General features: G+C 47.4%; 1 protein-coding gene across 2 annotated transcripts; it reads left to right on the forward strand.

The window, feature by feature from the left end:
* Positions 1-114: 114 nt before the first annotated feature.
* grm1b (glutamate receptor, metabotropic 1b) lies at positions 115-27,876 on the forward strand. 2 transcript variants are annotated; one of them, XM_030355894.1, is made up of 9 exons: positions 115-200; positions 933-1,789; positions 6,110-6,359; positions 10,135-10,370; positions 14,650-14,896; positions 15,972-16,140; positions 16,488-16,614; positions 24,533-25,460; positions 25,937-27,876. In XM_030355894.1, exons 2-9 carry the CDS (start codon positions 1,078-1,080, stop codon positions 26,799-26,801), a joined length of 3,534 nt encoding a protein of 1,177 aa, XP_030211754.1. In that variant the 5' UTR covers positions 115-200; positions 933-1,077; the 3' UTR covers positions 26,802-27,876. The 2 variants fall into 2 exon arrangements, with proteins under 2 accessions (XP_030211754.1, XP_030211755.1); XM_030355895.1 differs by having other exon boundaries at positions 25,972-26,183.

Genomic DNA, 27,876 nt, shown 5'->3' on the forward strand with positions numbered 1-27,876 from the left:
TTACAGAGAGAGAGGGAGAGAGATGAGAAAGAGAGAGGGAGAGAGATGAGAAAGAGAGAGGGAGAGAGATGAGTGAGTGAGAGAGAGAGAGAGAGAGAGAGAGAGAGAGAGAGAGAGAGAGAGAGAGAGAGGGCTGCTCAATCGCAGAGACTGTGTTCCAGCTTCATCAGAGGAGCGGTGCATCACGGAGCTGGCTGCAGGTAAGTTAGGAATGCCAATGAGATGTTTTTTTGCAGACACAGGTCATGTCTTGAATGAAATCAGCTACCGCATGCCTATCAGAACGAATATCATGTCGAATCACTGCCATTGTTTATTGGGCTACTTTGTTTGATTATGCACATTCGAACATCATGCATCTGATGGGAGCCGTGTATTAGTGTACATGTTTTTTAGCTGTGATTAAGTTGCTGCCCGTCAGCCGCAAGGTGCAAACGCTCGTCAACAGTGTGATGCACTATGAAGACATTTCACTCCTTCGACGCGGTTTGACTGTGTCCTCTTCTTACACAGTGCCCTACACTACGCCTTGAAAACACGTAGCTTAGTTATCGGTGGTCTTTTGTGACGACCTAACTTTAAACTGGGGGCGATGCGTTCGCTGTCCGTGGTGCTGAAGCTATAAAGGCACCCCACACAACACTGGGCCAATTCCGATGCATAGGATTCACGTTAGAACGGGGATAGGCTATGTGAGGATTTAATTTCTCAATTTAATGTTTAGGTTTGTTTTTCAAAATTCATCTGATTAACACCTTCCTTTTATTTCTGCCATTGAGAAGAACACTGCTGCTTTCCATCATTCCATAGGCTATACTTTGATATTTGAATCTAAATAGAAAATTGTGTGCATTTATTTATTTGTGCTTTAAAGAAAAAAATGCCTAATCCACTTGAGATGGGAATGAACCCAGCTTGTCTCCCTCCCACAGAAGGACACCTCTGAGGGCCTCACGGTAGAGGCATGACCATCGGGTCCACCGCCGCTTCCTAGGGACTAGGCCAGTCCATGGATCCCTACTCCCGCCCAGTGGACATGATTCTCCTGCCGTCGACGCGCATCGAACAGTGTGGAATATGACTCTCCCTACGGCCCTCTGCGCCCTGTACCTGCCCGTCCTCCTGGTGGCGGCGGCGGTGGTCTCGTCCCACGACCACGCCAAGCGGTCGCTTGTGCCGCGCGCCGCCACACGCCTCGTGGCCCGCATGGACGGCGACGTCATCATCGGAGCCCTCTTCTCCGTGCACCACCAGCCCTCCGCTGAGAAGGTGGCGGAGCGCAAGTGCGGCGAGATCCGCGAGCAGTACGGCATCCAGCGGGTAGAGGCCATGTTCCACGCGTTGGACCGCATCAACGCCGACCCCCACCTGCTGCCCAACATCACGCTGGGCTGCGAGATCCGCGACTCCTGCTGGCATTCGTCGGTGGCCCTGGAGCAGAGCATCGAGTTCATCCGCGACTCGCTCATCTCCATCCGCGACGACAAGGACGGCGCCCGTTGGTGTGTGGAGGGCGTGCCGCACAGCCAGCCGCCGCCCTCCACCAAGAAGCCCATCGCCGGGGTGATCGGGCCGGGCTCCAGCTCGGTGGCCATCCAGGTGCAGAACCTGCTGCAGCTCTTCAACATCCCCCAGATCGCCTACTCAGCCACCAGCATCGACCTCAGCGACAAGACGCTGTTCAAGTACTTCCTGCGCGTGGTGCCGTCGGACACGCTGCAGGCCCGCGCCATCCTGGACATCGTCAAGCGCTACAACTGGACCTACGTGTCGGCCGTGCACACCGAGGGTGAGTCCATGGGTGGAGTTCACACGTGGTGTCGAGGGAGGAGGTCTGGGGAGAAGACTCTTTTCCAGTGAGGTGCATTGGCTGTAAGGGCCTCACACTGAGGGTCACACAACATAGAGCTATGAGGATTGGATCAGCCTAGGGTCGGCTTAGCTCAGGAGGTAGAGCAGTTGTCTTGTAACCGAAAGGTTGCTAGTTCGATCCCCAGCTCTTCCTAGCTGTGTGTTGGAGTGTCCCTGAGCAAGACACCTAACCCCCAACTGCTCCTGATGAGCTGGCTGTCGTCGGTGTGTCAATGTGTGTATTAACCGATGTTAGTCGCTTTGGCTGAAAGCGTCTGATAAATGCCCTAATTGTGAATGTAATCAGCCTTGCACATCTTTTTGAAGTCAGGTTTAGACCTTCACCACATTGATGTTCCTCATACTATCCAACGGCATCCCAGTAAGACGGCATGGGTAAAGATATAAAAGAGACAGAGTCAATCATAATAATGTTGCATTGCATTTATTAGCGTTTTTCAAGATTCCCAAAGCACTTTACGTACTGAGGGCCCTATCTTGCACCCAGCGCAATCGACTTTCTACACCAACACATGTATCGTTGCTAGTTTGCAGCCGGTGTAAAGCTGATTTCCCCCCGCAGCAAACTCGCGTTACTACACCTGCGCCCTGAGCGGCGCGTTGGGCGAAAAGCAGAGGCGTGTTCTGTTGCAAATGATACATGGGGCTATCTTACTGATCGAAAAAGCAATTGCGAAAGATTAGCCTGATTGAAATATTATGATAATGATTTGGATTGTTGAAAAATTAAATTCCATAGGGGCTGCATGAATGAACACTGTAGTAGGCTATGCAATGCGTTAAAATAATAATAACAATAATAAACTCGAGCAAAGTAGGCTATACCTTCCAAAACAAAACCTTGTTTTAGGGTAAATTCTAACGTTGGTTAAATTATTTGGGAAATAATAGCTGATACACCGTTAAAAAGTTGTACTTTTAAAACAATGCATCTGCAAACACCATACAGCAAACACATATTTTTTTGACACAGACATCGTGTACAAGCCCATAACTTTTAGGATTGATGAGTATTTGATCATGAGAGAACATAGTCACCGCGAGTGAGTGTTTAAAAGAATGAATGAAAGTTGTTTGTTAATGTGTTGCAGCATATCATTAAATCGACCCACAGTTGCGGCCACAGGACCGCATATCATACATGTGTTAAGTTCTCTTTACATGACGACTCAGTGTTTCTGAAGTAGAAGAAAGTTTGAAATTCATGTGGTCTTGCATTTGTCTCAGCGGAGACTGAGCACGGGTAAAATATACTGTCAAGTTCAAATGCGCTGGCTCTTTGAGGGGATAGGAGATGGAACTCTCATTGGTTTGTTGCACGTTACACCCAAAACACACCTACGGGTTTCAGACCGACCCATTTTGGAGTTGCATCGGGCGCAAGAGTCATTTATCCGCCGGTATGATAGCAACAGCGCCAGAGATCCGCTCACAAAGCTACTTGCGTTTCGCGCTTCTCACTTTTCAGACCGTTAAAATAGGAACCTAGTGTTTTGTTTGTGAGTGTGTTTTTGAGGGGTGTCAAACCTCATCTAATACCATTGTAGCACCCACTTGGGTGATGCGCGGCAGCCAGTATGCGCCACTCGCATGGTGGAGAAATGAGGAATGAAATGGAGGAGATATGGACAGGAGAAGTTCTTCTCGCTGTTTTTAAGTGATGACAAAAGTGGCATGTTTGATGACATCCCCTAGCCATAAGCTTTTGAAAATGGAAGGCATGGCACGAGAGATAGTAGAAGTAGGAGTTTCTCAAATCAATTTCCATGGATTTCTTCAGAATGCTTCATTTTGACCAATAGATTAGTGGAGGTAATTCATCATTTGGCCTGGTTCATATGCATGTGTAATGCTTTGAGGTCCTTTCACTACTTAATTAGTGTGGTTGGAAGTGTGTGAAAAAGAGCTTTCTTGACGCACATGGTCGTTAAAAAGCATATCTTTAAAGGTTGGGTATGGAATTCTCTTTTTTGGCCATTTTTGCAAAATTCCTTGAAATCCTTTTCACTTACAGCCACTGAGTTAGAAGTACTGACATGGAAATTAAACAAGTCAATCATCTGGAACGGGCAGGGCTCGAAAAACTCCAGCCAATGATTTCCAGACCTACCGAGTGGCATTGGACAGTAAGTATGTCAATCAAACGGTCGTACTGCACTCCCCCTCCCCCACTCGACCCCTTCGTGCACGTACTCAAAGCTCGTGACCCAGAGTAAGCTTCTGTTTGTTGTTATCCTGCGGTAGCTACTGGAGCTAGCTAACTAGCTAATGGCTCATCTGTGTTCACTCGTGCATGATTGCACGTCCATGTGCTTGGAATGGGTGGAGTCAGAGTCAGCGTTGAAGGAGAGGGGGTAGGATCATTCGAGTTGTGTATTTTCAAAATCTGCTGGCGTTTCGCAAATCCCATACCCAACCTTTAAAACACAGCACAACCGTCGAGTCACTTGCACAACTCAAGCCTCTCCAGTCTAAAACTCTGGCCCTCTTAAGGAGCACCAGAATGGGTGTGGTTCAATTAGCCTATGAGCCACAGATGCAGACTATCACGGTTAACCAGCCAGACAGGAGCACGTGAATCTTTCATAACATGTTGAAACCAGTGAAGATGCCATTCACATCTTCACATTACCATCCCCCTCTTTTAAGCTTGCAAACACAGTTTCAAGCGTATTAGATAAAAAAGGTAAAATATTGTGCAAGACAGTCATTTGTGCTAAATAAACAGTTCAAAAAGTCTCTCTGGTGACCGCCAATCTTCATTCCAAGATCTCTCCTTCTTGGCCAAACACTGCACTCTTCACAGTTGTCCTCCGCCACTGCTGTTCTGCCAAGGCTTGGCAATAGCTCCCCACATGGCTCACGTCAGCAACAAGGAGTTCCCGAGCTATTCCTCCTTCAGGCTTTGGCCAACCCCACAGGACAGCAGTTCAACTCCACCAGTGATCTCCTCTCCCAGCAGGTCTCTTCGTCTACCTGCTCACACTTCACTGCGGTCCACCATGAAACTCCTTGAACAATGTCGAAATGTGGGTCCCCTCCACTCGGCTAGAGGAATGATCCCACCACTTCCACCACTTCCACCAAATGTGAAAAAGAGCTTTCTTGACGCACATGGTCGTTATTACAAAGCATATATTTTCTTAAAACACAGCACAACCATCGAGTCACTTGCACAACTCAAACCCCTCCAGTCTAAAACTCTGGCCCTCTTAAGGAGCACCAGAATGGGTGTGGCTCAATTAGCCTATGAGCCACAGCTGCAGACTATCATGGCTAACCAGCCAGACAGGAGCACGTGAATCTTTTAAAACATGTTTAAAAACAGTGAAGATGCCATTGACATCTTCACAAAGTGTTTGATTTGAAAAGAGAGAGAGAGAGAGAGAGAGAGAGAGAGAGAGAGAGAGAGAGAGAGAGAGAGAGAGAGAGAGAGAGAGAGAGAGAGAGAGAGAGAGAGAGAGAGAGAGAGAGAGAGAGGGGTATAGAGAGTGGGCGGTAGAGAGATAGAGGGGAAGAGACTGTTATTTGGTGTTTTCTTTGTGTAAGTCTTGGAAGAATAATGATGATACTTTTATCTTACTACCATACATCTATATATCCAGTTACTGCAGCTTATAAAAGATGGAGGCAAGGTTTGGGTAACTAAGATCTTTGAGACAGTCCATTCATGAATGACATCGTAACCTTCTGTTTCGACACCACCAGAAGCCCAAACCCCCAAACAGACAGACATGTCATTTCCTTGCTGTGGGGTCACAGAGAAAGAAGGAACCTAGGGGTCACTACTGTACAGATCTTAATGATACACATATATTCTGGAACTAGGTTTCTAGTTTGTGTTGATGTTGCATCAATGTGTTTCAGTGCTCTGAGGCTTTGGTCATTGTGAATTATTCTCAGGAGACTGAATATTTTCGGTCCAAGTAATATATAACTAAAGCAGAAATAGACTATAATCAGAGTGGAAAACGCAAACAGCTAAGGTCAATACGTTGGGAACATTATGCTACAGTTCATATAAACTGGAACACGTTATCCACCAGTATAGTGTTCAGTAAACCCCAGCTGTTCATCAGAATATGAAAATCAAACTCTCTAAACAATAATGAGGCCGGAGATAAAATGTGTAACTTCAACTTTATCCTATATAAAACATAACATGTATATACCATAACATAACAGCTTCCTGTTCCTCCCCCTCAGCTGAAGCCTCTACTTCCTGTCTCCCCGGCAGGAAACTATGGCGAGAGCGGCATGGACGCCTTCAAGGAGCTGGCCGCGCAGGAGGGGCTGTGCATCGCCCACTCGGACAAGATCTACAGCAACGCGGGCGAGAGGCACTTCGACCGGCTGCTGAGGAAGCTGCGGGAGCGGCTGCCCAAGGCCCGCGTGGTGGTGTGCTTCTGCGAGGGCATGACGGTGCGTGGCCTGCTGATGGCCATGAGGCGGCTGGGCGTGGCCGGGGAGTTCCTCCTGATTGGCAGGTGGGTTTTACTTTAATTTGTTTGATTGTCTGTTTAGTTCGTTCCTTTACTTGTTTGTTTGTTTGGTTTGGACTAGAGGATTTGTGTTCTGCCTGCGGCGTGCAATGGGACATCATTTAAACCTGCACTAGGTCAAGTCTTCCCGTTAGTCACCTGTAGGGGCTTGAGTTCTAGGTACAGGTGGAGCTGTTTCAACCTCAGGCCAGAGTTACTGTAGTCTGAGATGTTCCAACGGTGGTGGGGGCTGATTGATTGCCTTGATTGATTGACTGATGCATGGTTGAGTTTTATTCTTGAGAAACTTTCGAGTTCAGGTCGATTTTAATGGAGTAAACAGCTGCAGTAGAAAAGTTAAGTACAGCAATTTAAGGCTTAATAGAATAACGATGTGACGGTAGCTCGCCATCCAAATCCCACATGAATAAGCAATGTTACACATCAGACTCACTCTTTAAGCACCGCTCCTTAAAACGGCTTCCTCCTGGGATGTAATCCTAACTCGGTGGCAGTCCCTGATCTAAGTGTTCCCGTCCTCCCAATGTCCCCGACCCTGAGCCAGTGATGGCTCTGAACTGCTCCTTCTCCCCCCCCAGCCCCCTGATGCTAGCTAATCTCCTGGTCACACAGCTGTGTGATTGAGTGTCATGGCGTCCTCCTCAAGGTTTACAGGCGCTCAGCCAGGAGACGGCAGCACTCCCTGGGTTGTCTTCTGCCGCTCTCCGTGGGACTGTGTTGTTCCACGCGAGGCAGAGGGCGATGCTGTGGTGTTCGGCGGTGGGGGGGATGGAGGGGGGGCTCTCTGTCGTGAATTATGCATGGCCCACACACACTGATCTCCCCCTCTGCCTGTCAGATCACAGCCAGCGAGTGCTAATACGGGGACGCCTCCTCTAGTGTGAGAAGCTTCAATGAGCGGGAAGGCGTGAGCTACAAAAAGCGTCGACAAGTTGAGGAACGCGACCCAGACAGCTCCTCTCCGTAGCGGCTCAGTCTGTCCGAGGCCTCCTGGGTCTTGTTTACATTACACTACATTTATTTTGTCCAAAGCGACTAACAATGAGTGCAATCAAGTCAACCATGAAGACCTAAGAAAGTGCAAGAATCATTCGAGTGCATCAGACATTGATGGCTATGTTGTTGTTTTAAAGGCCCAATCTTGGCGAGGCTGATGAGATATATGATACAATAGATGAGAGACAAAAGATGATGGATTAGATGTCCTTTATAAATTTGAGAAGGAACAATTGGGGTGTCATAGCAATAAGTACAGCACAGTAATAGACATGAGGAAGAGATGAGCAAAGAATATCCCTAAAATGAGAAGGAGAAATGCAAGAAGACATGAGGAGCTCAAAAAGTAATGAATAACACTCTTAAGTAATATAAATGAATAAATATATGTATAGTGAATATATGTATATATGAAGTGATCAAATATATAACAGTTAAGCAATAAATCAGAAGTGATAGTCGGTCGATCGTAAATGAAGCATTTTGATGAGACGATTGAACCGTGTGTCTCTCATAGAGCACAACATTGGAGAAGTGATATATTTTTGTTAAAGCCTTCGATAGGATGGAGCCTGAAAATTTTTTAATGACCGCCACAAGAACTCCATCTTCCTCCCCACATTTCACAGTTGGAGGCATTTGTTCATCATACTGTATGGTTATTAATAACCACCGCAAGTATGAATAATACATCTCGTTCACAATGCTTTATGAGAGCCAGAGAGAGAGAGAAATAGAAAAAATAACTGAGTAGCCATAGTCCCAAATAAGAATTAAAAAGGTGAAAATGATCATTCTCTCTCTTTCTTTCTTTCTTTCATGTGTATACGTGTTTGCCAGCGTTGTTGTGGGTAAGGCCACTGTGTGAGACGCCGCAGTGTGTACGTACACTCTGTTTCTGGGTCAAGGACTGCTGGGAGAAAAAAAGAAGGCCAGACTTTTTCTAGAGCATTGCGGAACATAGCATGTGCACGTGCTTGTGCTGGTGCTTGTGCTCACGCCTGTCCAGAAGCCAGAGTTACTGGTCATCGGCCATACATCCACCAGCCCCCCCCCCCGACCCCACTTGGCCATACACCCACTACCCACCCGCTATATGCTCTGTGTCGTACCACTCTTTCTTGCAACCCATGTTCCCTGTCCCTATTGTCACTGTCTTGTCCATAAAGGCACAATGGCCCATGAAGAGCCGTCTTGTCCATGCGTAGCTCTGCGTGGTTGTGGTTGTATGTGATTGGTGCTACTGCCCATGTTTGCCGACATGCCGTTGGCGCGGGGCTGTTGGCAGGGGTTGAGTTGGAGGGACGGGGCAGGACTCTGCTGGGCACCAGATGGCTCGCTGCTTTTGAGGCCTGCACAGGAGACCCAGGGTCAACCAGTTCTTGAAAAAAAAAAAACAGCAGATGGAAAAAATGCCAACCAAAGAAGTCCAAATGATCAATTTCCCTCGTTTGAAAAATTTTCTTTGTTCGTTGGGAACAAATATCTACATTCACTGCCGGTATACACCAGGTTTTCTCTCCTAATTCGTGCAGAAAGACAGGAGACAGAATTGATTTGCTGTGAGGTGTCAGTGTTGTGGTCCTCTTAAGGATATAATTTGCTTTTGATGATGAGCAATCTCTCAATTATCTCACTCTTATAATGAAAGGGACACAACACAACTAACACAAATAATTTAGCACAGCATTTAAATCTGCAGCACTTGGAAACCGCAAAGGGAGTCAACGCTGCTTGGTTTGAACCTTGTGAGTCCCACAAGAACTCTGGTCTTCATGGTCGAAATCCTATATGAAGGAAAGGAAGTGGAGTCTCCTCAGGAGTCATGGTGGGATGACATCATGACTCCTTTCTATTGCTTATACAGACAAGGGGCCCCACACCTCTCTTCCCGGAGGAGCAGGTAGGGTGAGGTGTCTTGCTCAGGGATACCCCAACACTCAGCTAGGAGGAGCAGGGGATCGAACCAGCAACCTTCCGGCTACCAGCCAGGCCGGCTCTACCTCCTGAGCTACTTCGTTTTCCGTTTTCTATTCCATGACAGGGATGGTTCATGTTGTTGTTTTGGTAAAATAGAGAAAATATCTACAATACAAAATTAAAAAAGAAATTAAAAAATTAACAGTACAGGATTCATTAAAAAACAAATGCATAAACTATACAATATAAATCTAGAAAAAAATTATATAAAACGTAAGGTGTTTGATAAAGATATGCTGGTTTGCAAATGAAAAAATAGCTATGGACACAGTTGATGTTAACTCACAGTATCTATCCATTACACTCAATAATGCTTTGTCTGTTTCTCTGTCCACAACCCACTTGGCCAACAGATCTTCACACCCAGTCTGTAACCCAAAACCTGCGATCTCTCGCCGGACTTGTGATTGCATCTGTGGTTTTGGTGGACATCTTTAGAGCAGTCCGTGCCCTGTAAAATCAAGGCAATTGCCACAAATAGAAGACCTGAAGATCATGAACCGTATTTAGCCTGCATTATATAGTTACGATTTGGGGTTGGATATCACTTAGTATAAAGCCTATTATATATATTTTTTTTTTTTATAACGGGAATTTAAATTGTAGGGGGAGTTGAAAAGTCTTTATTAATGCCCTACAACATAATATAACAGTTAACTGCCGTTATCACCGCAGACTGTAGTAACCACCAATTCTTGCCCGCTCTGATCTGCATGGCAGAAGCAGACTGTATCCCCACTGACTGTAGTAGCAATCACTTCCTGTCCCGCCTGTGACTCCACAGCGACGGCTGGGCCGACCGGGACGAGGTGGTGGAGGAGTACGAGCAGGAGGCGGTGGGAGGCATCACAGTGAAGCTGAAGTCGGAGGAGGTCACCTCCTTCGACGACTACTTCCTGAAGCTGCGCCTGCAAACCAACACCCGCAACCCGTGGTTCCCCGAGTTCTGGCAGTACCGCTTCCAGTGCCGCCTCCACGGACACCCCCTGGAGAACCTCAACTACGCCCGCAACTGCTCAGGTGAAGACCACGAGTTCCTTTCAACTGATTCTGGATGACTTCCTGTGGCTTTTGTCTTATGTGTGCACGTGGGTTTGTCTTTTTGTACTACTGTTGTGATTGTGTTAAAGTGACCTGGAGACATAACTCCGTAACGTACAAACGCTTAGTAAGGTTTTTTTGTTTTTTTTAACATGGGAACTCTTATTTTCTAGTCTAGTCAAACAATATCTCGTAATACGTATCTTTTTTATACTGTTCATTTGTGGGACATTCTGCTCTACAGAAGATGATCTAGGTAAAAATGAAACTCTTTTCACTTCTGCACACGCAAGGGATGAAATGCCTTAGCTTGTGTCGGTCGGCTAACCCTAACCCTAACCCCGACACAACGCCCATCAAGCACGTTTCCCCGCCCCACAAAAGGATTATTTATTTGATAACATTATTTTTTATTTATTATTTAGTTGATTTTAACTCTAATACATTTTTCTCACAAGCATAACATAACACTAGCATTTAACCGCAGGGACAGAAGGATCTCTCGTGAAACGTAAACTCTGTTTCTGATTGGCTCATATTGGCGCAGTGATATCCCTTGACACTAAAATGAACCAATCAGCAGCAGCATTTGCATAGCCTGTGTTTGGTAATGGTGTTACTGTACTGCTTGGTTGCTCTTCAAAATACTCCCCAATATCCTATATTTACGTTTTTCAAACGAACATCATGAGGCAAATTTCCAATACCAAGAAAATAAAACAGGGGTAAATTTGAAGAGACAAATTTATTGATGTATGATGAACGTAAATATAAAAGACTGCATGCTTTGGTGATTAAAAGATCATTTTAAATCAAGGATACAGACCTAATGTCCTTCGTATATATATTTTCCTCATCTCACCACTCCTTCAGCTATCTGTTATTTATTTAACTATATTTTAATATTAAATTCTCTCTAATATTCTTCTCTTCTACACAATATCAATGGGAAAAGTATGCGAATACCTTGAGCTGTCGACCCATCCATTTGAATGACCCCCCCAACCCTTTCCCCTCATAAGAAGTGGCCCTGTCCTCTTTTGCCAAAGACGTTGTTGCTGTTGTTTTTTTAATGTACTGCCATCAGTGTTGTTTTGTATGTGATTTTATGTTCTTATGTTCTTGTTTTTGTTGTGAAGAACTCCAGGATGGTGAGTGTACTGTCCTAACCTCGTCTCCCACCTCACTGCCATATACACAGAGGTCCACTGACACTAACCTCACTGCCATATAGACAGAGGTCCACTGACACTAACCTCACTGCCATATACACAGAGGTCCACTGACACTAACCTCACTGCCATATAGACAGAGGTCCACTGACACTAACCTCACTGCCATATACACAGAGGTCCACTGACACTAACCTCACTGCCATATAGACAGAGGTCCACTGAGATTAACTCTACCACCTCACTACCATATACACAGAGGTCCACTGACACTAACCTCACTGCCATATACACAGAGGTCCAGTGACACTAACCTCACTGCCATATACACAGAGGTCCAGTGACACTAACCTCACTGCCATATACACAGAGGTCCACCGACACTAGCTTCACTACAATATACACAGAGATTACTGAGATCCACTGACATTAACTCTACTACCTCACTACCATATACACAGAGGTCCACTGAGATTAACCTCACTGCCATATACACAGAGGTCCACTGACACTAACCTCACTGCCATATACACAGAGGTCCACTGAGATTAACTCTACCACCTCACTACCATATACACAGAGGTCCACTGACATTAACTCTACCACCTCACTACCATATACACAGAGGTCCACTGACATTAACTCTACCACCTCACTACCATATACACAGAGGTCCACTGACATTAACTCTACCACCTCACTACCATATACACAGAGGTCCACTGACATTAACTCTACCACCTCACTACCATATACACAGAGGTCCACTGAGATTAACTCTCACTTGTACACGGCATAAAATGGCATTTTTTGAAAGGTAATATTAAAATGAATAATCAACTTAATAAATGCTGTACTTAATATCAGTTGACCTCATATATATAAAGCTATTGGGATGTTTTCATTTTTGGGATTGATTTACCATGGTGAGATCTGATTCTATGATTGTTCTATGATTGTTAAAACCTACAGCCCAATAACCCTAATATGAGGTGCTAACTAGCTCATTTTGCATGTTGGCACAGAGCAGTCAAACCACAAAAACCCAGCCTCTGACATTCTGCAGGGATTATTCCCTCCCCCCCTCAATTATGTTGCAGTCTGTGCGGGAGGAAGTGAGAGGGGAATAGCTGAGATTTATAACGGGGTGGTCGTCGAGCTGTCCTTCACTCTTTATGTGTGTCTCGCTGTAGTTGAGAGACAGTATGTCCCAGGCTGCATGCTGCTGACAAACCATAACTCACCATGACGGAAACATCTTATTTCACCGCGTGAGGCTGTGTGTGCTCCATCATGTTTCACAGCTCTAGGATATACTCCACCCAAAAGTGCTGCAAAATAGGTCACATCTGATGCTCAATTTCCACACTGCCAAACCCCCCCTACCCACCCGTTACCCCACACACCCTGTCACTGGATTAACTGGTGAACTGTTTTTGTTCATCAGAACAGTTAATCATCTACTGAGTTGTTGTTAAACTATTTTTATACAATGTACTATTAATGTACTACTACTCTCATATATTCTAAAACAGTACCCATTTCACCAGCACAGAAAAAATCAAATTGTAATATAAGTAATGTATGCAACATTAAATTGTTGGTGCGAATACGTAGAAAGATTTACCAAACTTGTGGTTTTCAGATTTCATTATATTTTATTAAGGTGGTTTTCAGATACAACACATTCTTTTGACGGTGGCATTGTTTTACAATTGGTTCATAACTAATACAAAAATAAACTAAAATGTCTCATATTTTCGCCCTGAAATCCTTAAAAGTACACTATCTGGTACCATTTTGTTTCTCCGGTCCATTTGAAAAAGAACGGAAGCCAATTAAAAAAGGAGGAAAACCTTCTGCTCTCCTCGGGATTTAGCACAGTGCACTGAACAAAGATCGGGGAGGAAATGTTTCATCAAAGGTGGCGTGAGAGAGCAGATGTCCTCAGATGGTAGGTTCCCTTTGAGTCCTTTCTGCATTACAATGTAAAAGTGTTGAATCCAACTGCCAAGTGGACACTACTCCGAGATCCTACTTAAAAAGGGAAAACAATGCTAAGGATACCGACATAGTGATCTGAAATGTTTCGACTGCTTCGTATATAAACCTTCATCATCCCACCACTCTTTCAGCTATCTTTTCTTTGGTTAAATATATTTTAATCTTTAATTAATTTAGCTTCTTCTTTGCCCACTGTACTTGAGCTTTCGTCCCATCCATTTGAATGATACTTTACAAGCCCCTAAATAGGAGACCTCCTGTCCTCATTGCTGTATCGAGCGGTGGTAGGGCTGTGAAAGGACGGGCTCTTAAATTTAGAACACCCATCCATATCATTAATAGTAATGATATGTGTCATTTGTAATTTATCAAGCAAGCTATTGCTTCTGCCCTGGCAATGCTCTGCTTATTGTTCTTTGTCCGACGCTCTGTACTCACTCGACTGAGCACTCCAGACATTGGCCCACCAGGAGGAAGCTGGTGGTCATCCCCAGAACGGCATGCGCTTGTGCGGCTCTCTAGCTCGCATTACACTGAATTGATCAGGTGTGTTTGGAGACTAACTCGAAGGGCACGAGAACCAACCCCTGCTGGTGGCAGGTGGGGGAGGGGCGGGGGAGGGGGGGAGGTCGCACAGAGAGAGAAAAGGTTTGAATAAATGATACGTAGTGCTTCTTCCCTCGCTTGGACACAACCCCGGCTTCAGTGTTTCAGTGCTAGCCGGAGCCGTGATGAAACAGAAATCTGTTCCATGGTGGTGGTTTCCCTTCCCGGGAGAGACAAAACACTGCCTCTCGTGTAACCCGCTTCCTAAACCAGTGTCCAATACCTGTTTCCTGGGGTTTCAGCGATACTTAATGTGAGGCATTTTTGAACACCCTATCACTCCTCTGTAATAAACCCACGCCAAGCACCCTCTGTACCATGCTGTCTACACCGTCATCGACTCCAGGCCCTCCTAATGCCGCGTTGCCTCATCAACACCGCACCGCCCACGGCGCTCCCGCTTGCATAGTGAAGGGAAGAGCGTTCTCTTCCTTATCACTATTCATAACACCATGATGTCACCGTTGTATCGGTAGGCTACGAGAGTCTGGAGGACAACTACGTCCAGGACAGCAAGATGGGCTTCGTCATCAATGCCATCTACGCCATGGCACACGGCCTCCACGACATGCACCGCCGTCTGTGTCCCCGAAACGCTGGGCTCTGTGAGGCTATGGACCCCGTGGACGGCAGCCAGCTGCTGGACGCCCTTCTCAAGACCACCTTTGCCGGCGTCTCCGGGGAAGACATCTGGTTCGACGAGAACGGAGACTCCCCCGGCAGGTACGGCCAACGTTACAACGCTGACCTTTACAACATTATAACGCTGGCCTTTACAACGTTACAATGCTGACCTTTACAACATTACAACACTGACCTTTACAACGTTACCATGCTGACCTTTACAATGACCTTTACAACATTACAACACTGACCTTTACAATGCTACCATGCTGACATTTACAATGACGTTTACAATGTTACAACGCTGACCTTTACAACATTAGAACGCTGACCTTTAAAACGTTACAGCGCTGACCTTTAAAGCGTGACAATGCTGAACTTTACAGCGTTACAACACTGACCTTTGCAATGTTACAACGCTGACCTTTACAACGTTACAACCCTGACCTCCTGACCTCTACAGAGTTACAACACTGACCTTTACAACGTATCAACGCTGACCTTTACAAAGTTACAACGTTGACCTTTGCAACGTTACAAGGCTGAACTTTCAGTGTTACAGCGCTGAAACAACATTACAATACTGACCTTTACAATGTTAGAATGATGACCTTTAAACGTTAGAATGATGACCTTACGCCAAGCAACTTTGTGAAATATAGGGTGGAGAACACAACAGTTACCAGGCTAGTGGACATTTGATGTATTTATTTTTAGTACATCCGAGCAATTGTAAAGAATGAAAAGTTTCACGAGTAAGTAAAATAACAATAGTGACAACAAACGACAAACAAAAATTCAGAGTTGCAATCAGAATTAGGGGAGGGGCAGAGGGGAAGAGGAGAGGAGGAGAGAGGAGAGGACAGGAGGAGAGGGGAAGTTGAGTAGTGAAGACAGGAGAGGAAGAGAGAGGAGAGGACAGGAGGAGAGAGGAGAGGGGAAGTTGAGGAGTCAGGACAGGAGAGGAAGAGAGAGGGTAGGACAGGAGGAGAGAGGAGAGGGGAGGGGAAGAGAGGATAAGAGAAGAGGAGGAGATAGGAGAGGGGAGGATGAGCGAGGAGAGGAGAGGCGGTGAGCAATACGAGGTTAACAGATGTATTTTGCCCAGTCCTGTATCAGGTTTCATCATCCGCATACTAATCACCCTTTCAATCCTTTTTCTTGTTCCCACCAGGTACGAGATCATGAACCTGCGGCAGGTGGACCCGGGGGTCTACGACTACATCAACGTGGGCTCGTGGCACGAGGGTCTCCTAAGCATCGACGACGACATGATCCGCATGAACCGCAGCGAGATGGTGCGCTCCGTCTGCAGCGAGCCCTGCTCCAAGGGTGACATCAAGGTACGACGCACAGGAAGTGCTGCTTGGACACTCAAAAGGGAAAACAAACTGCGTTGGATTAAGAAAATGAATGGTGTAGCTTTATTCAAGAAAAATACCAATGAGTGAATGCAAAACGACGAATCAGAACAGCGCCACTATGAGTAGATAGATAGGTTAACATGAATTCAACATGTAGTTGAAGCTCCAACTTCTACTAGATATCTATTAGCACATACGTTCCTGGAAAGTTGAGAAAGATACTCTGAGTGTTGCACTTTAAAAAAACAAAATCTATGCTAATCTTCAGGTGGGCTGCTTGTTAGTAGGTGTAAGATGAGGTCCTCTGCTGTGTGTCTGTGGTTCAGGTGATCAGAAAGGGTGAGGTGAGCTGCTGCTGGATCTGCACCGCATGTAAAGACAACGAGTTCGTCCAGGACGAGTTCACCTGCAAGGCGTGTGACCTGGGCTGGTGGCCCAACGACGAACTAGAAGGTACAGTGACCAAACCTCGCCCCCGCCTGTTTCTGAAGGTCATGTGTTGGAAATTCACTTTAGAATCGTGTTGAAAAGACGTGTCAAGTAAAATAGCAAAGAGAAATTGGGGTAAATAGTGGAGTCGTTCATGAACACACCAGACTCAATCAACCAATGCACGATGCAACGCTAAGTCTCGCTCCACCTGGAGTCTCAGGGCCCAACCAGGCCCATTCAATCTGGCCCCCTAATCATCCTCCTGTATAATTGGCTGACTCATTAATTCCCTCACTCTCCACCTCAAGCTGGTGTGTGGTGAGCGTTCTGGCGCAGATTGGCTGCCGTGCATCACCTAAGTGGGTGCTACACACTGGTGGTGGTTAGTGAGGTTCCCCCTTCCCTGTAAAAGCGTCTGAGTGTCTAGAAAAGCGCTATATAAATTCAATCCATTATTATTGATGATTATATCTGAAGGCTTCAGAGAGAAGAGAAGGTTTATCCATCCCCCGTGCCCCCAACTCCCAAGTCATGACTCCTGGAAAATAAAGTTCTTCCTCCTTCCTCCTCGACAGCGCGTGTACTGTACACCTCCTCCCGTTTGTCCCGCTGCCGATGTCGTGCTGCGGTTCACCTGACACGCAACCGCTTCCCGCCCTATTTTCTCCAAAAAGCGTTCCCATGGCACCGGAAGGCCATTCATCATCTTCGCCGCTGAGCCCCGAGAGCAGAGCCTACTTCATACACTCTCTGACCCACTTTCAAAAAGCCCTCAGCACTCCTCAAAGACAAGACACTTTCTTAATAGGATTCCTCCCCCTCCTCCATCGCCTCCCTCTGTCTCTACTTCTAGTTCCGCTCCGCTTGCGACCGTGTCCATAAGGTTGGTGTGCAGCGCATTAAGGGACTGGAAGAGTTGACGTCACCGAGCAATCCGGTCCCATCCCTCTGGAATTAGACAGATGAGACGGAGCTCTAAAACCCCTTTACTTTGTAGAGGTGGTCACTGGACATAATCAGGAACTATTGAAGGAGAGTCCTTGACCTGTTGGCTGCGTACAAAGCAGAGGCATACACAGCTTCTCCCCTACTTCCTAGCGGTGATAAAGACATGCAGGGGTTCACTTTGTCCCGTCGGCATCTCCTCGGTAGCAAGGCCTGTCCCTGGCCGCCTCCAAGCGGGGGGGGGTATTTTTAGTTGTGCTGGAAACCTACTTTAGGTCTTGAGGTGTTAAAACTTGATTCAGGGTTCGCAGGCTCCTGTGTATCGGAAAAAATTGTGGAGGAATTTGGAGGAAGTGGAAGTAGCTTCTATATGTATACATATATCTATATATATATCTATATCTATATATATCTATATATATATATATATATATATATATATATATATATATATATATATATATATATATATATATATATATACATATATATATACTGCATACATAGGATATATAAATGCTTTTGTACAATTTTTCTTTTTTATCTTTGTTGGTTGGGACCTTACTCAATGGTTTCTCTCAAAGGGATATAAGGATTAATCTCGCCACGTGCTTGCTGATACTAGTTTAGATCACTAATGTTCTCCTCCTTTATGTATTCTGGTTCTTCCTCCCTCTCCTATCCTTTTTTCTCTTGATCTTTCGTCTCCTCTATTCTATCATCATTTCGCCCTTCTTCTGTTCTGCTTTTTCTATTTTGCGGATTTCACTTTTTACCTCCTTCCCCTTTCTTACTATTTTCTTCTCTCCCCTCCCTCAACTCATCTTTTCCCCTCCTCTCCTCTCCCCTCCTCTCCTCTCTCCCCTCCTCTCCTCTCTCCTCTCCTCTCCTCTCCTCTCCTCTCCTCTCCCCTCCTCTGCTCTCCTCTCCCCTCCCCTCCTCTTCCCTCCTCTCCTCTCTTCTCCTCTCCCCTCCTCTCCTCTCCTCTCCCCTCCTCTCCTCTCCTGTCCTCTCTCCTCTCCTCTCCTATCCTCTCCTGTCCATTCCACTCCTCTCCTCCTCTCTTTCTCTCCTCCTCTCCTCTCCCGTTTCCGGTGTGTGAGTGTGAGCGGCGGTGGTGGGGGTGCGAGTGGCGCGGAGTTTTGAATTGTTTGCTGTCCCTTTTTCACGGTTTTCCCTGGTTTCTCCGTCTGTTCTATGTGCATGATCAGGTAAGATTTATCAATATCTTTACTGTGTCGGCGAGTGATCAGTGGTTGTGTCGGGAGGTTTTCGGGAGGAATGGCGTCCCCCGAGACGCCACCTCCGTCTATTCGGCAGGGAGTTAGGATAGTCCCGCCGGATAGTAGCGTTACTGTGGAGGAAGTTCTGTTGGCTGTCGGTGAGCAGGTAGGTCATGTTAAATTATCTTTTGCATCGAGAATGAATAAAGCAGTGGTTGTGTTCCTGAAAGAAGAGCCCCTCGTGTATCAGCTGGTAGAGAGTGGCGTGTTTATTAGGGACCTATTCGTGCAGGTCTCCCCGCTGTCGGTTCCCTCCACGCGGATCACCGTGTCAGGTGTTCCGCCGTTTATACCGAACGAATTGTTAGAGAACGAGCTCCGTAGGTTTGGCAAGTTTGCCGGTGGATTTAAAACGGTGAGTTTGGGATGTAAGGATCCCAAACTGAAGCATGTGCAGTCTCTGAGACGGCAGGTGTTCATGTTCCTGGACTCGCCGACACAAACACTCGATGTATCGTTCAGAGTGAAGCACGGTGATGGGTTTTATATGGTGTACGCCAGCTCAGGACAGTTCAAATGTTTTGAGTGTGGAGATGTGGGACATAAACGCTTTGCGTGTCCACATAGACAGCAGGGGGCGGCTCGCTCCGCTGATGCGGCGGACGGCTCCGTTCGGTCCGCGGCTGGCGGGTCGGGTAGAGGGTCTGCGGTTGTCGGGTCCTGTGTTGAGCCTGCGGCTGGCGAGTCCGCGGCCGGCGGGTCTGCGGCTGGCGAGTCCGGTGCTGGTTCCGCGGCCGTGTCCGCGGCTGGTGAGTCCGGTGCTGGGTCCACGGCTAGTGGCTCCAGTGCTGGCGCCGCGGTCGCGGATGCGGGTGCGGATCCCGGTGCTGTGAACGTGGTAGCCGGTGCCACTGGTTCGGTGCCTCATTTTGAGGAGGTTGACTTAGATAGTGAGGAACAGAGCGATCCTAAGAAACAGCAGGCTCCTGTGGCTGCGGAGAACCTGAGCAGTTCTCAGTCTGCAGGCACTGAAGCAGCTTCCACAAGTTGTACAGGCAGAGATCCCACTGTGATCACCACTGAAGGAAAGGGTATTTCAAGTAGTCAGGCATCCTGTGAAGGGGAGGACATGGAGTATGACTCTGAGTCGGAACAGTATCTAGCATAGGTGAAGCTTCCAAGAACACAGATCTCTATTCTTTGGAGGAAATAAAACATTTTCTGGATGTGACATTTAAAAAGTCTGTTAGACTGAATGACTACTTCAGTGACACTGAAAAGTTCATCAGATCGGTTGATGTACTTAAAAGATTGGTCGGGTTTGACCTCTTGGATGAAAAGAAACGCTTTCGCCTCAAAAAGCATATTACAATTCTGAGGAAAGCGAAAAAAAGGTAAAACTGCTAAGAAGACTAAAAAAGTAACATGATCATGTACCACACGGTGTTTTTCCTCTTTTACTGTTTCTTGTTTTGTTCATTGTATCTGTTTCTCTTCTCTGACCTCTATGCAGAGCCTTAAAATAGGGTCCTTGAACATCAATGGTGGAGGGAGAGACAGACAAAAAAGGGCATTAATCTCTGAAGTCGCCACTCAAAAAAGGGTTGATGTGCTGTTTTTGCAGGAGACGCATACTACTCCAGCAGACGAGATAGATTGGGGTTTATGGTGGGAGGGTTCATGTACCCTTAGTCATGGCACCAACCTCAGTGCAGGGGTAGCTGTTCTGTTCAGAAAAGATGCCAATGCAAAGGTTCTATCCTCTACTGAGGTGGTGAAGGGCAGGCTTTTGATAGTCAAGGCAGAAATAGAGGGCTCTGTGTTCTGCTTTGCTAACATTTATGCCCCAAATCGAGAAACGGAAAGAGTGGGTTTTTTCGCCCTGCTGGAAAGTGAGGTGGCGAATTACCAGCATGATCATTTCATCTTTGGCGGGGATTTTAATTGTACCCTGGACTTTACTATAGACAGGACAAGTGAGGAACCCCACCCACAGTCATCCCAGAGCCTTAGCGGTGTCATTGCACACCTGGATCTGTTGGACACATGGAGGGTAAAACATCCCCAATCCAGAAAATACACATGGGTGAGGGTCCGCAATAACAGGGTAAGTGCAGCTAGGCTAGATAGGATCTACATTTCCAAAAGTCTTAGCTCTAGATTAATCAAAAGTCACATAACTCCAGTTGGCTTTACTGACCATCACTATGTCAGCGTAGAGTGGGTCATTTCGCCAGGTGAAAGGGTGCGGTCCTACTGGTCTTTTAACAGTAAACTTCTGCAGGACCGTACTTTCTGCAAAAGCTTTGAGAATTTTTGGCAGCAGTGGAAATCTAGGAAATCAGATTTTGTTTCTTTGAAGCTGTGGTGGGAAGTTGGCAAGGCCCAGATTCGTGTTTTTTGCCAGCAATATACCTCTCACTCGACTTCTAGGATAAAGGCAGCAATTCAGGAGCTTGAAGTCAGTATTAGGAACATTGAAAAGGGGTCACATAGGGTTTTGGATCCCACCACGGGTCATCGGCTGCAGGAGAAGAGATTGGAGTTGAGCTCCCTCCTGCAGGAGAGAGTGAAGGGAGCTCTTGTCAGGTCTCGCTTCCTCCAGCTAAAGGATATGAATGCCCCAAGCTCTTTCTTCTTCAATCTGGAGAGATCGGTGGCACAGAGGAAGCAGATGACCTGCCTTAAGCTTCCTGATGGCAGAGTGACTACCAGTCCTAGTGAGATGAGGACCCATGCGATGGATTTCTACGCGGACCTCTTTGGGGCAGAGCAGTGCAGCATGGAGTGCTGTGAGGAGCTCCTGGAGGGACTTCCTCAACTCATCCCAGGAGAGAAAGCTGCTCTGGACTCTGAGCTGACTCTGGACGAGTTGACAGCCGCTGTCAATCAGATGGCATCAGGGCGGGCACCAGGGATTGATGGTCTCTCCACTGACTTTTACAAGCGGTTCTGGAATATCCTTGGACATGATTTACATGGGGTTTTATTGGAGTGTTTCAGAACAGGATCGCTTCCTGTCTCGTGTCAGCGAGCTGTGCTTTCCCTGCTTCCCAAGAAAGGAGACCTGCCCTTACTTAAGAACTGGAGGCCGGTTGCTCTCCTTTGCACGGACTACAAGGTGCTTTCCAGAGCCCTATCCAACAGACTTAAGGACATCCTGGGAATACTTGTACATACAGACCAAAGTTATTGTGTACCTGATAGGAAAATTATGGACAACATTTTCCTTATTCGAGATATTATTGATGTGTGTAGATCCCATAATGTAGATTTTGGTATTGTTTCTTTGGACCAGGAGAAGGCCTTTGATAGGGTGGATCACTCGTATTTGTTTTCTGCACTTAAGGCTTTTGGTATAGGTGATGGTTTTCTGGCCTGGATTGGTTTATTGTATAGTGGTGCTCAATGTATGGTAAGGATGGGGGCAGGGCTGAGTCGGCCAATACCTGTTCAGCGAGGGATAAGACAGGGTTGTCCTATCTCCGGTCAATTATATAGCCTAGCTATTGAGCCCTTGCTGTGCATGTTGAGAGGTCGGCTCAGTGGTCTCTCACTGCCGGGGTCCAATAATCTTGATCGTCCACTTACTGTTTCTGCGTATGCAGACGATGTTAATATTTTTGTCTCCAGCCAGGGGGATGTTCAGTGTTTGCAGGATACTCTGTCCCTGTTTGAAAAGGCCTCATCTGCTCGGGTGAACTGGGCAAAGAGTGAGGCCTTGTTGGTGGGACAGTGGAGGTCTCAGGCAGTGCCCAGTCTGCCTGGAGGTCTTTAGGGGGAAGGAAGGCCTGAAAGTGTTGGGAGTATTTTTGGGCACTGAGGGGTTTCAAAACAAGAACTGGGAGGGCGTTAAGGAGAAAGTGGACGCTCGGTTGTCTAGATGGAAATGGGTGCTACCCCAGCTGTCGTATAGGGGAAGAGTTCTGGTGGCCAATAACCTGGTCGCCTCGACTCTTTGGCATAGGCTGATTGCTCTGACGCCACCGAGAGGCCTGATCGAGGACGTTCAGCGAGTCATCCTGGACTTTTTCTGGTCTGGCCGGCACTGGGTCCGGGCAGCAGCACTCTACCTGCCTGTGGCTGAAGGGGGGCAGGGACTGATTAACATCCAGGTGAAAATTGCATCTTTTAGACTTCAGACTGCACAAAGGCTGCTGTATAATTGCGGGCCAAGCTGGTTTGACGTAGCTCGATTGCTGCTGAAGAGAGCTGGGCGATTGGGCTACGATAAACAGCTTTTCCTTCTACAGCTTGAGGATGTGGATTTAACTGGACTGACACCTTTCTACAGCTCGGTATTGCAGGCATGGCAGATTTTTAAGGTTGCACGTGCCACAAATGAGACTCCGGGCATGTGGTTGTTTGAGGAACCTTTGTTTTATAATGACCTCATAAGGACTCAAACACTGCAATCTGCCAGCCTGCGAGCCTGTCTTAGAGAGGCTAGCTGCACCAAGCTGGGCCATCTGATGAAGATGACGGCAACATCTGTGGACGCCTTGAAGGAGAGAAGTAACATCACCTCCATCAGGTTGATCAGCAGAGTTGTGGCGGAAGTCTGTGCTGCCCTGCAACAACCTCTGAGAGAATTTGCAAAAAACCGCACTTTGTTTGACCAGTGGAGCGAAGAGGGAGAGTACAGTTTCCCCGCTCTGTATATCACCCCAGTTGTGGGGGAGTGGCAGGAGGGAGGAGGTCAGCTGCTGTCTCTCACAACCCCACACCTGGAGACTTTTCAGGCTGCCGGGAAGAAGGATTTGTACCAAATCTGCTCTAAGGTTTTGAACCTGCGCTCTTTGGCAGGCTTGCAGGAGTCGAGGTGGACAGATTTTTTTGGTCCAGACGTTTCACCGAAAGGCATCTGGCGGTCTTTATACAAGCTGCCCGTTGAAAAACGGACAGCAGACCTCCAGTGGAGGATTGTACATGGAGCAATAGCTACCAACAGGTACAGAGCACACCTGGATCCAGAGCAGGGGGTGGAGTGTATTTTCTGCTCCCAGATTGAGACCCTGGTGCATTTATTCGTTCAGTGTCCTCGGCTGACAGTATTGTTTGAGCTTGTAAAAAAGTGGTTTCAGGATCTAGGGGAGAATTTTTCTTTTGATTTGGTTATTTTTGGCCCAAAGTACTGTGCTCAGAAGAAGAATGTACACACATTGGTGAACTTTATATCGGGTTCTGCCAAATTGGCCATCTGGCTAACACGCAGGAACCGGGTTCAGAGTATCGGTAGTGTGGAGCCGGTGCTGGTTCTGAAGGGCCTGCTGAAGGCCCGACTGAGGGTGGCACATGCCTATTATCAAATGATGGATGATATGCAGGGCTTCAGTCACATATGGGCTGTTGGAGGGGTCTTATGCTCTGTGGGGGGTGTAGGAGAGCTGAATGTAAGTTTCTGATTAGAGAAACAGGTTTTTTGTTTGTTGTATTTTAGGGATGTTTCTGTTTTGGTTCTGTTTTTTTTTTTGTTTTTTTTGCATTGCTGAAGTGATGATGGGACAGTGATCTGTTTTCTCCTTGCAGTTGTGCAATAAAGGGATAAAAACCAAACCTCTCCCCTTCTCTCCTCTCCTCTCCATTCCACTCCTCTCCTCCTCTCTTTCTCTCCTCCCCTCCTCTCCTTCTCTCCTCCACTCCTCTCCTTCTCTCCTCCTCTCCCCTCCTCCCCTCTACTTTCTCCTACTCTCCCCTCCCTCCCTCCCCTCCCCTCATCTCCTCCCCTCTCCTCCCCACCTCTCCTCCCCTCTCCTCTCCTCTCCACCCAGGCTGTGAGCCCATCACACTACGTTACCTGGAGTGGAGTAACCCTGAGTCGGTCATCCAGGTGGTCCTCTCCTGTGTGGGCATCCTGATCACATCCTTCGTGGCGTTCATCTTCGTGCTGTACCGCGACACGCCCGTGGTCAAGTCCTCCAGCCGGGAGCTCTGCTACATCATCCTAGCCGGCATCTTCCTGGGCTACTTGTGCCCCTTCACGCTGATCGCCCGGCCCACCGTGGCCTCCTGCTACCTACAGAGGCTCCTGGTCGGCCTGTCCGCCGCCATGTGCTACTCTGCGCTGGTCACCAAGACCAACCGCATCGCCCGCATCCTGGCGGGCAGCAAGAAGAAGATCTGCACGCGCAAGCCCCGCTTCATGAGCGCCTGGGCCCAGGTGGTGATCGCCTCGCTGCTGGTGAGCGTGCAGCTGTCCCTGGAAATCACCCTCATCATCCTGGAGCCGCCCATGCCCGTCAAGTCCTACCCCAGCATCCGAGAGGTCTTCCTCATCTGCAACACCAGCAACGTGGGCATGGTGGCACCGCTGGGCTACAACGGCCTGCTGATCATGAGCTGCACCTACTACGCCTTCAAGACGCGCAACGTGCCGGCCAACTTCAACGAGGCCAAGTACATCGCCTTCACCATGTACACCACCTGCATCATCTGGCTGGCCTTCGTGCCCATCTACTTCGGCTCCAACTACAAGATCATCACCACGTCCTTCTCCGTCAGCCTGAGCGTCACCGTGGCGCTGGGCTGCATGTTCACGCCCAAGATGTACATCATCCTGGCCAAGCCCGAGAGGAACGTGCGCAGCGCCTTCACCACCTCCGACGTGGTGCGCATGCACGTGGGCGACGGCAAGATCGCCTGCCACAACAACAGCTTCCTGAACATGTTCAGGAGGAAGAAGAACGCAGGAAATGGCAGGTAGGTTCTCTATGGAACTGAGGGTGTGAGTGTGTGTGCGTGTGTGTGTGTGAGATCCTCGCTCAGGGACATGCTTGCTAATTGGCACTCAAAGGGCAGCCGTTGGCGAGCTGTGATTCTCACTCCAAAGGGCACCTGTTGTCTTTCTGTAATTTGACGGAGACACCTGTATTGGTGTCTTGCTAGTGGTGAATGTAGGTCATCGCTCAGACACTAACCACATGTGGAGCGTCCACATGTGGAGCGAGTGCCCCACACACACGGGATGTAATAAGTGTAATTATTACAATTTTTTTTCAAATAAAGTTTGATTGTGTCAATAACTATACGTGTGACTTTCACTGTAGACATTGCCTTTAACACTTTTAAAGGCTTCAGCTCAATACAATAATTATTTTTCCATCAACCAGAAATGCATTTTGTCTCCACCTTTCTGGGTTCCTGTGCAATAACAGCCGTCTTTATTCTGTTCATAGTTCTAATGGAAAGTCTGTGTCATGGTCTGAACCAGGTGCAAGGCATCCTCCAAAGGGGGATCACATGTGGCACAGACTGTCAGTGCATGTGAAGAGACAGGACGTATGCTCCAATCAGACGGCTGTCATCAGGCCCTTAACTAACGCCTACCATAGCGCAGGCCTGGAGCTCTCGGAGCTCAGCACTAAGACTCTGTACAACGTGGCCGAGGAGGACGAGAGCCTAGAAATGCTTAGATACCACCCCCCTGACGCCCCACCCCCCACCATGACCCCCAGCGGGCAGGCAGCCTCCGGTGCGCAGGCGGTGCCCCACTACGCCCGCGAGCCCCTCGCCACGCAGCCCCACCCGGGCCTCCTCCCTCAGCACCTCCTCCCCCAGCACGTGCAGGAGGAGGAGCCGGCGGAGGGCGGTGGCGTCCCCGTCTACCTGCAGGCCCCCCTCGGTCAAGGCTTCCCTGCGCCGGGGGGTCTGTACGGGGGGGAGGGCGCCTCTGCAATCGTGCAGGAGGAAGAGGAGGAAGAGGAGGAGGTGGACAACGAGCAGCTGGGCCTCCTACGGGGGTACATGTACAACAACGCACAGGTCCACGAGCAGGAGGAGGAGGGGGATGCGGGTGGGGAGGAGTATAAGTATGAGGAGGAGGAGGATGAGGATGACGAGGTGGCTCAGCTCAAAGTGGCCATTGAGGCCGGGAGCTCCATGGCGCTGATGCCCCCCTCCCCGTTCCGCGACTGCGTGGCCCCCCCCAAGAGCCCCTTCCCCGACTCCCCCGTGTCCGAGTCCGTCCTGTGCACCCCCACTAACGTGCCGTACGCCGCCGTTATCCTCAGAGACTACAAACAGACCTCCTCCACTCTGTAACCTTGGCAACGGGGTGGCGGGGGCGCGGCGGTGGCGTGCGATACGTGTTTTATTCATCATCCTTGTTGTGATGGAAGCTGTTTAAGCCGGTCCTGGGTTGAAGGGGTGTTCATTATTTTATCGTTAGTGCTCTGACACAGATACACGGTGTAAGCTGGAATATTGAACTGTTTCGGTTCTTGATGTTACCTACGTTGTTAAGGAAATCTGCCTGTTGAAACCTATTTCTACTTACTTAAGCTTTTAACTGACTTTGTGCTTATTATAGACCAGCAAGCTAAGGGCGTCTATGTATTTTGCTTGAACTTGATACATATTAATAGCACAGGAGTAGTAACTAGAATATTAACTCGGGTCAGTAGATGATAAAACAACAAGCAATGGAAACTTATTAGCAGTTTGTTTGTAATGCCAAACAGTTTCCAGCCACTTGATTTGGTTAAACCTTTTAAACTTTTAATCTTGCAGATAGTTAACTGTATACTTTGTAAAAAAAATAATAACTTTAAGTTATAAAGGGAAAATCCGATAACAGTGTAAGGACTTTGTAAGATCGTTATTAGTGGTCAAAGGAGAAAATGTGTACATTTCTATGTTTTCCTGTACAGTAAATGGTGTTTAAAAAAATTCTATCAGTGCGTACTGTAGCAGCACATCTCAAAGTGCCACGTTCTTACCATCCAAGTATTATATTTCTGTTTTATACATAGCCCATTTCTAGTCTTCTAACTTTATATATTTTATAATCAGTGGTCTAATAACTCGCAAGATGATTGTATACGATTATTCTAAAAGACCATGTTTTGTGAATGTAAGAATTGTGCGTGGCATTTTGTTATTATTATCTCTTGTAGTTGCATTACAACAGACACATTTCATCAGGGTTTTAACCTGTAAGTATATTGTGTGTTTGTAATCTGTGCACTGGATACATTTCCTCAATATTTAAACTTTAAAAGCCTCTGAATTGATGTGTTGTAGTATCATTGTATCATTTAACAAATTGTTTTGATGTGCGTTGCCTTAAAGTATAAGTATTTGCCAGTGGAAATATTGTTGTAGTGAATAGATCGGA

Source organism: Gadus morhua, chromosome 5, assembly GCF_902167405.1.
Source record: "Gadus morhua chromosome 5, gadMor3.0, whole genome shotgun sequence".
NCBI classification, from domain to species: Eukaryota; Metazoa; Chordata; class Actinopteri; order Gadiformes; family Gadidae; genus Gadus; species Gadus morhua.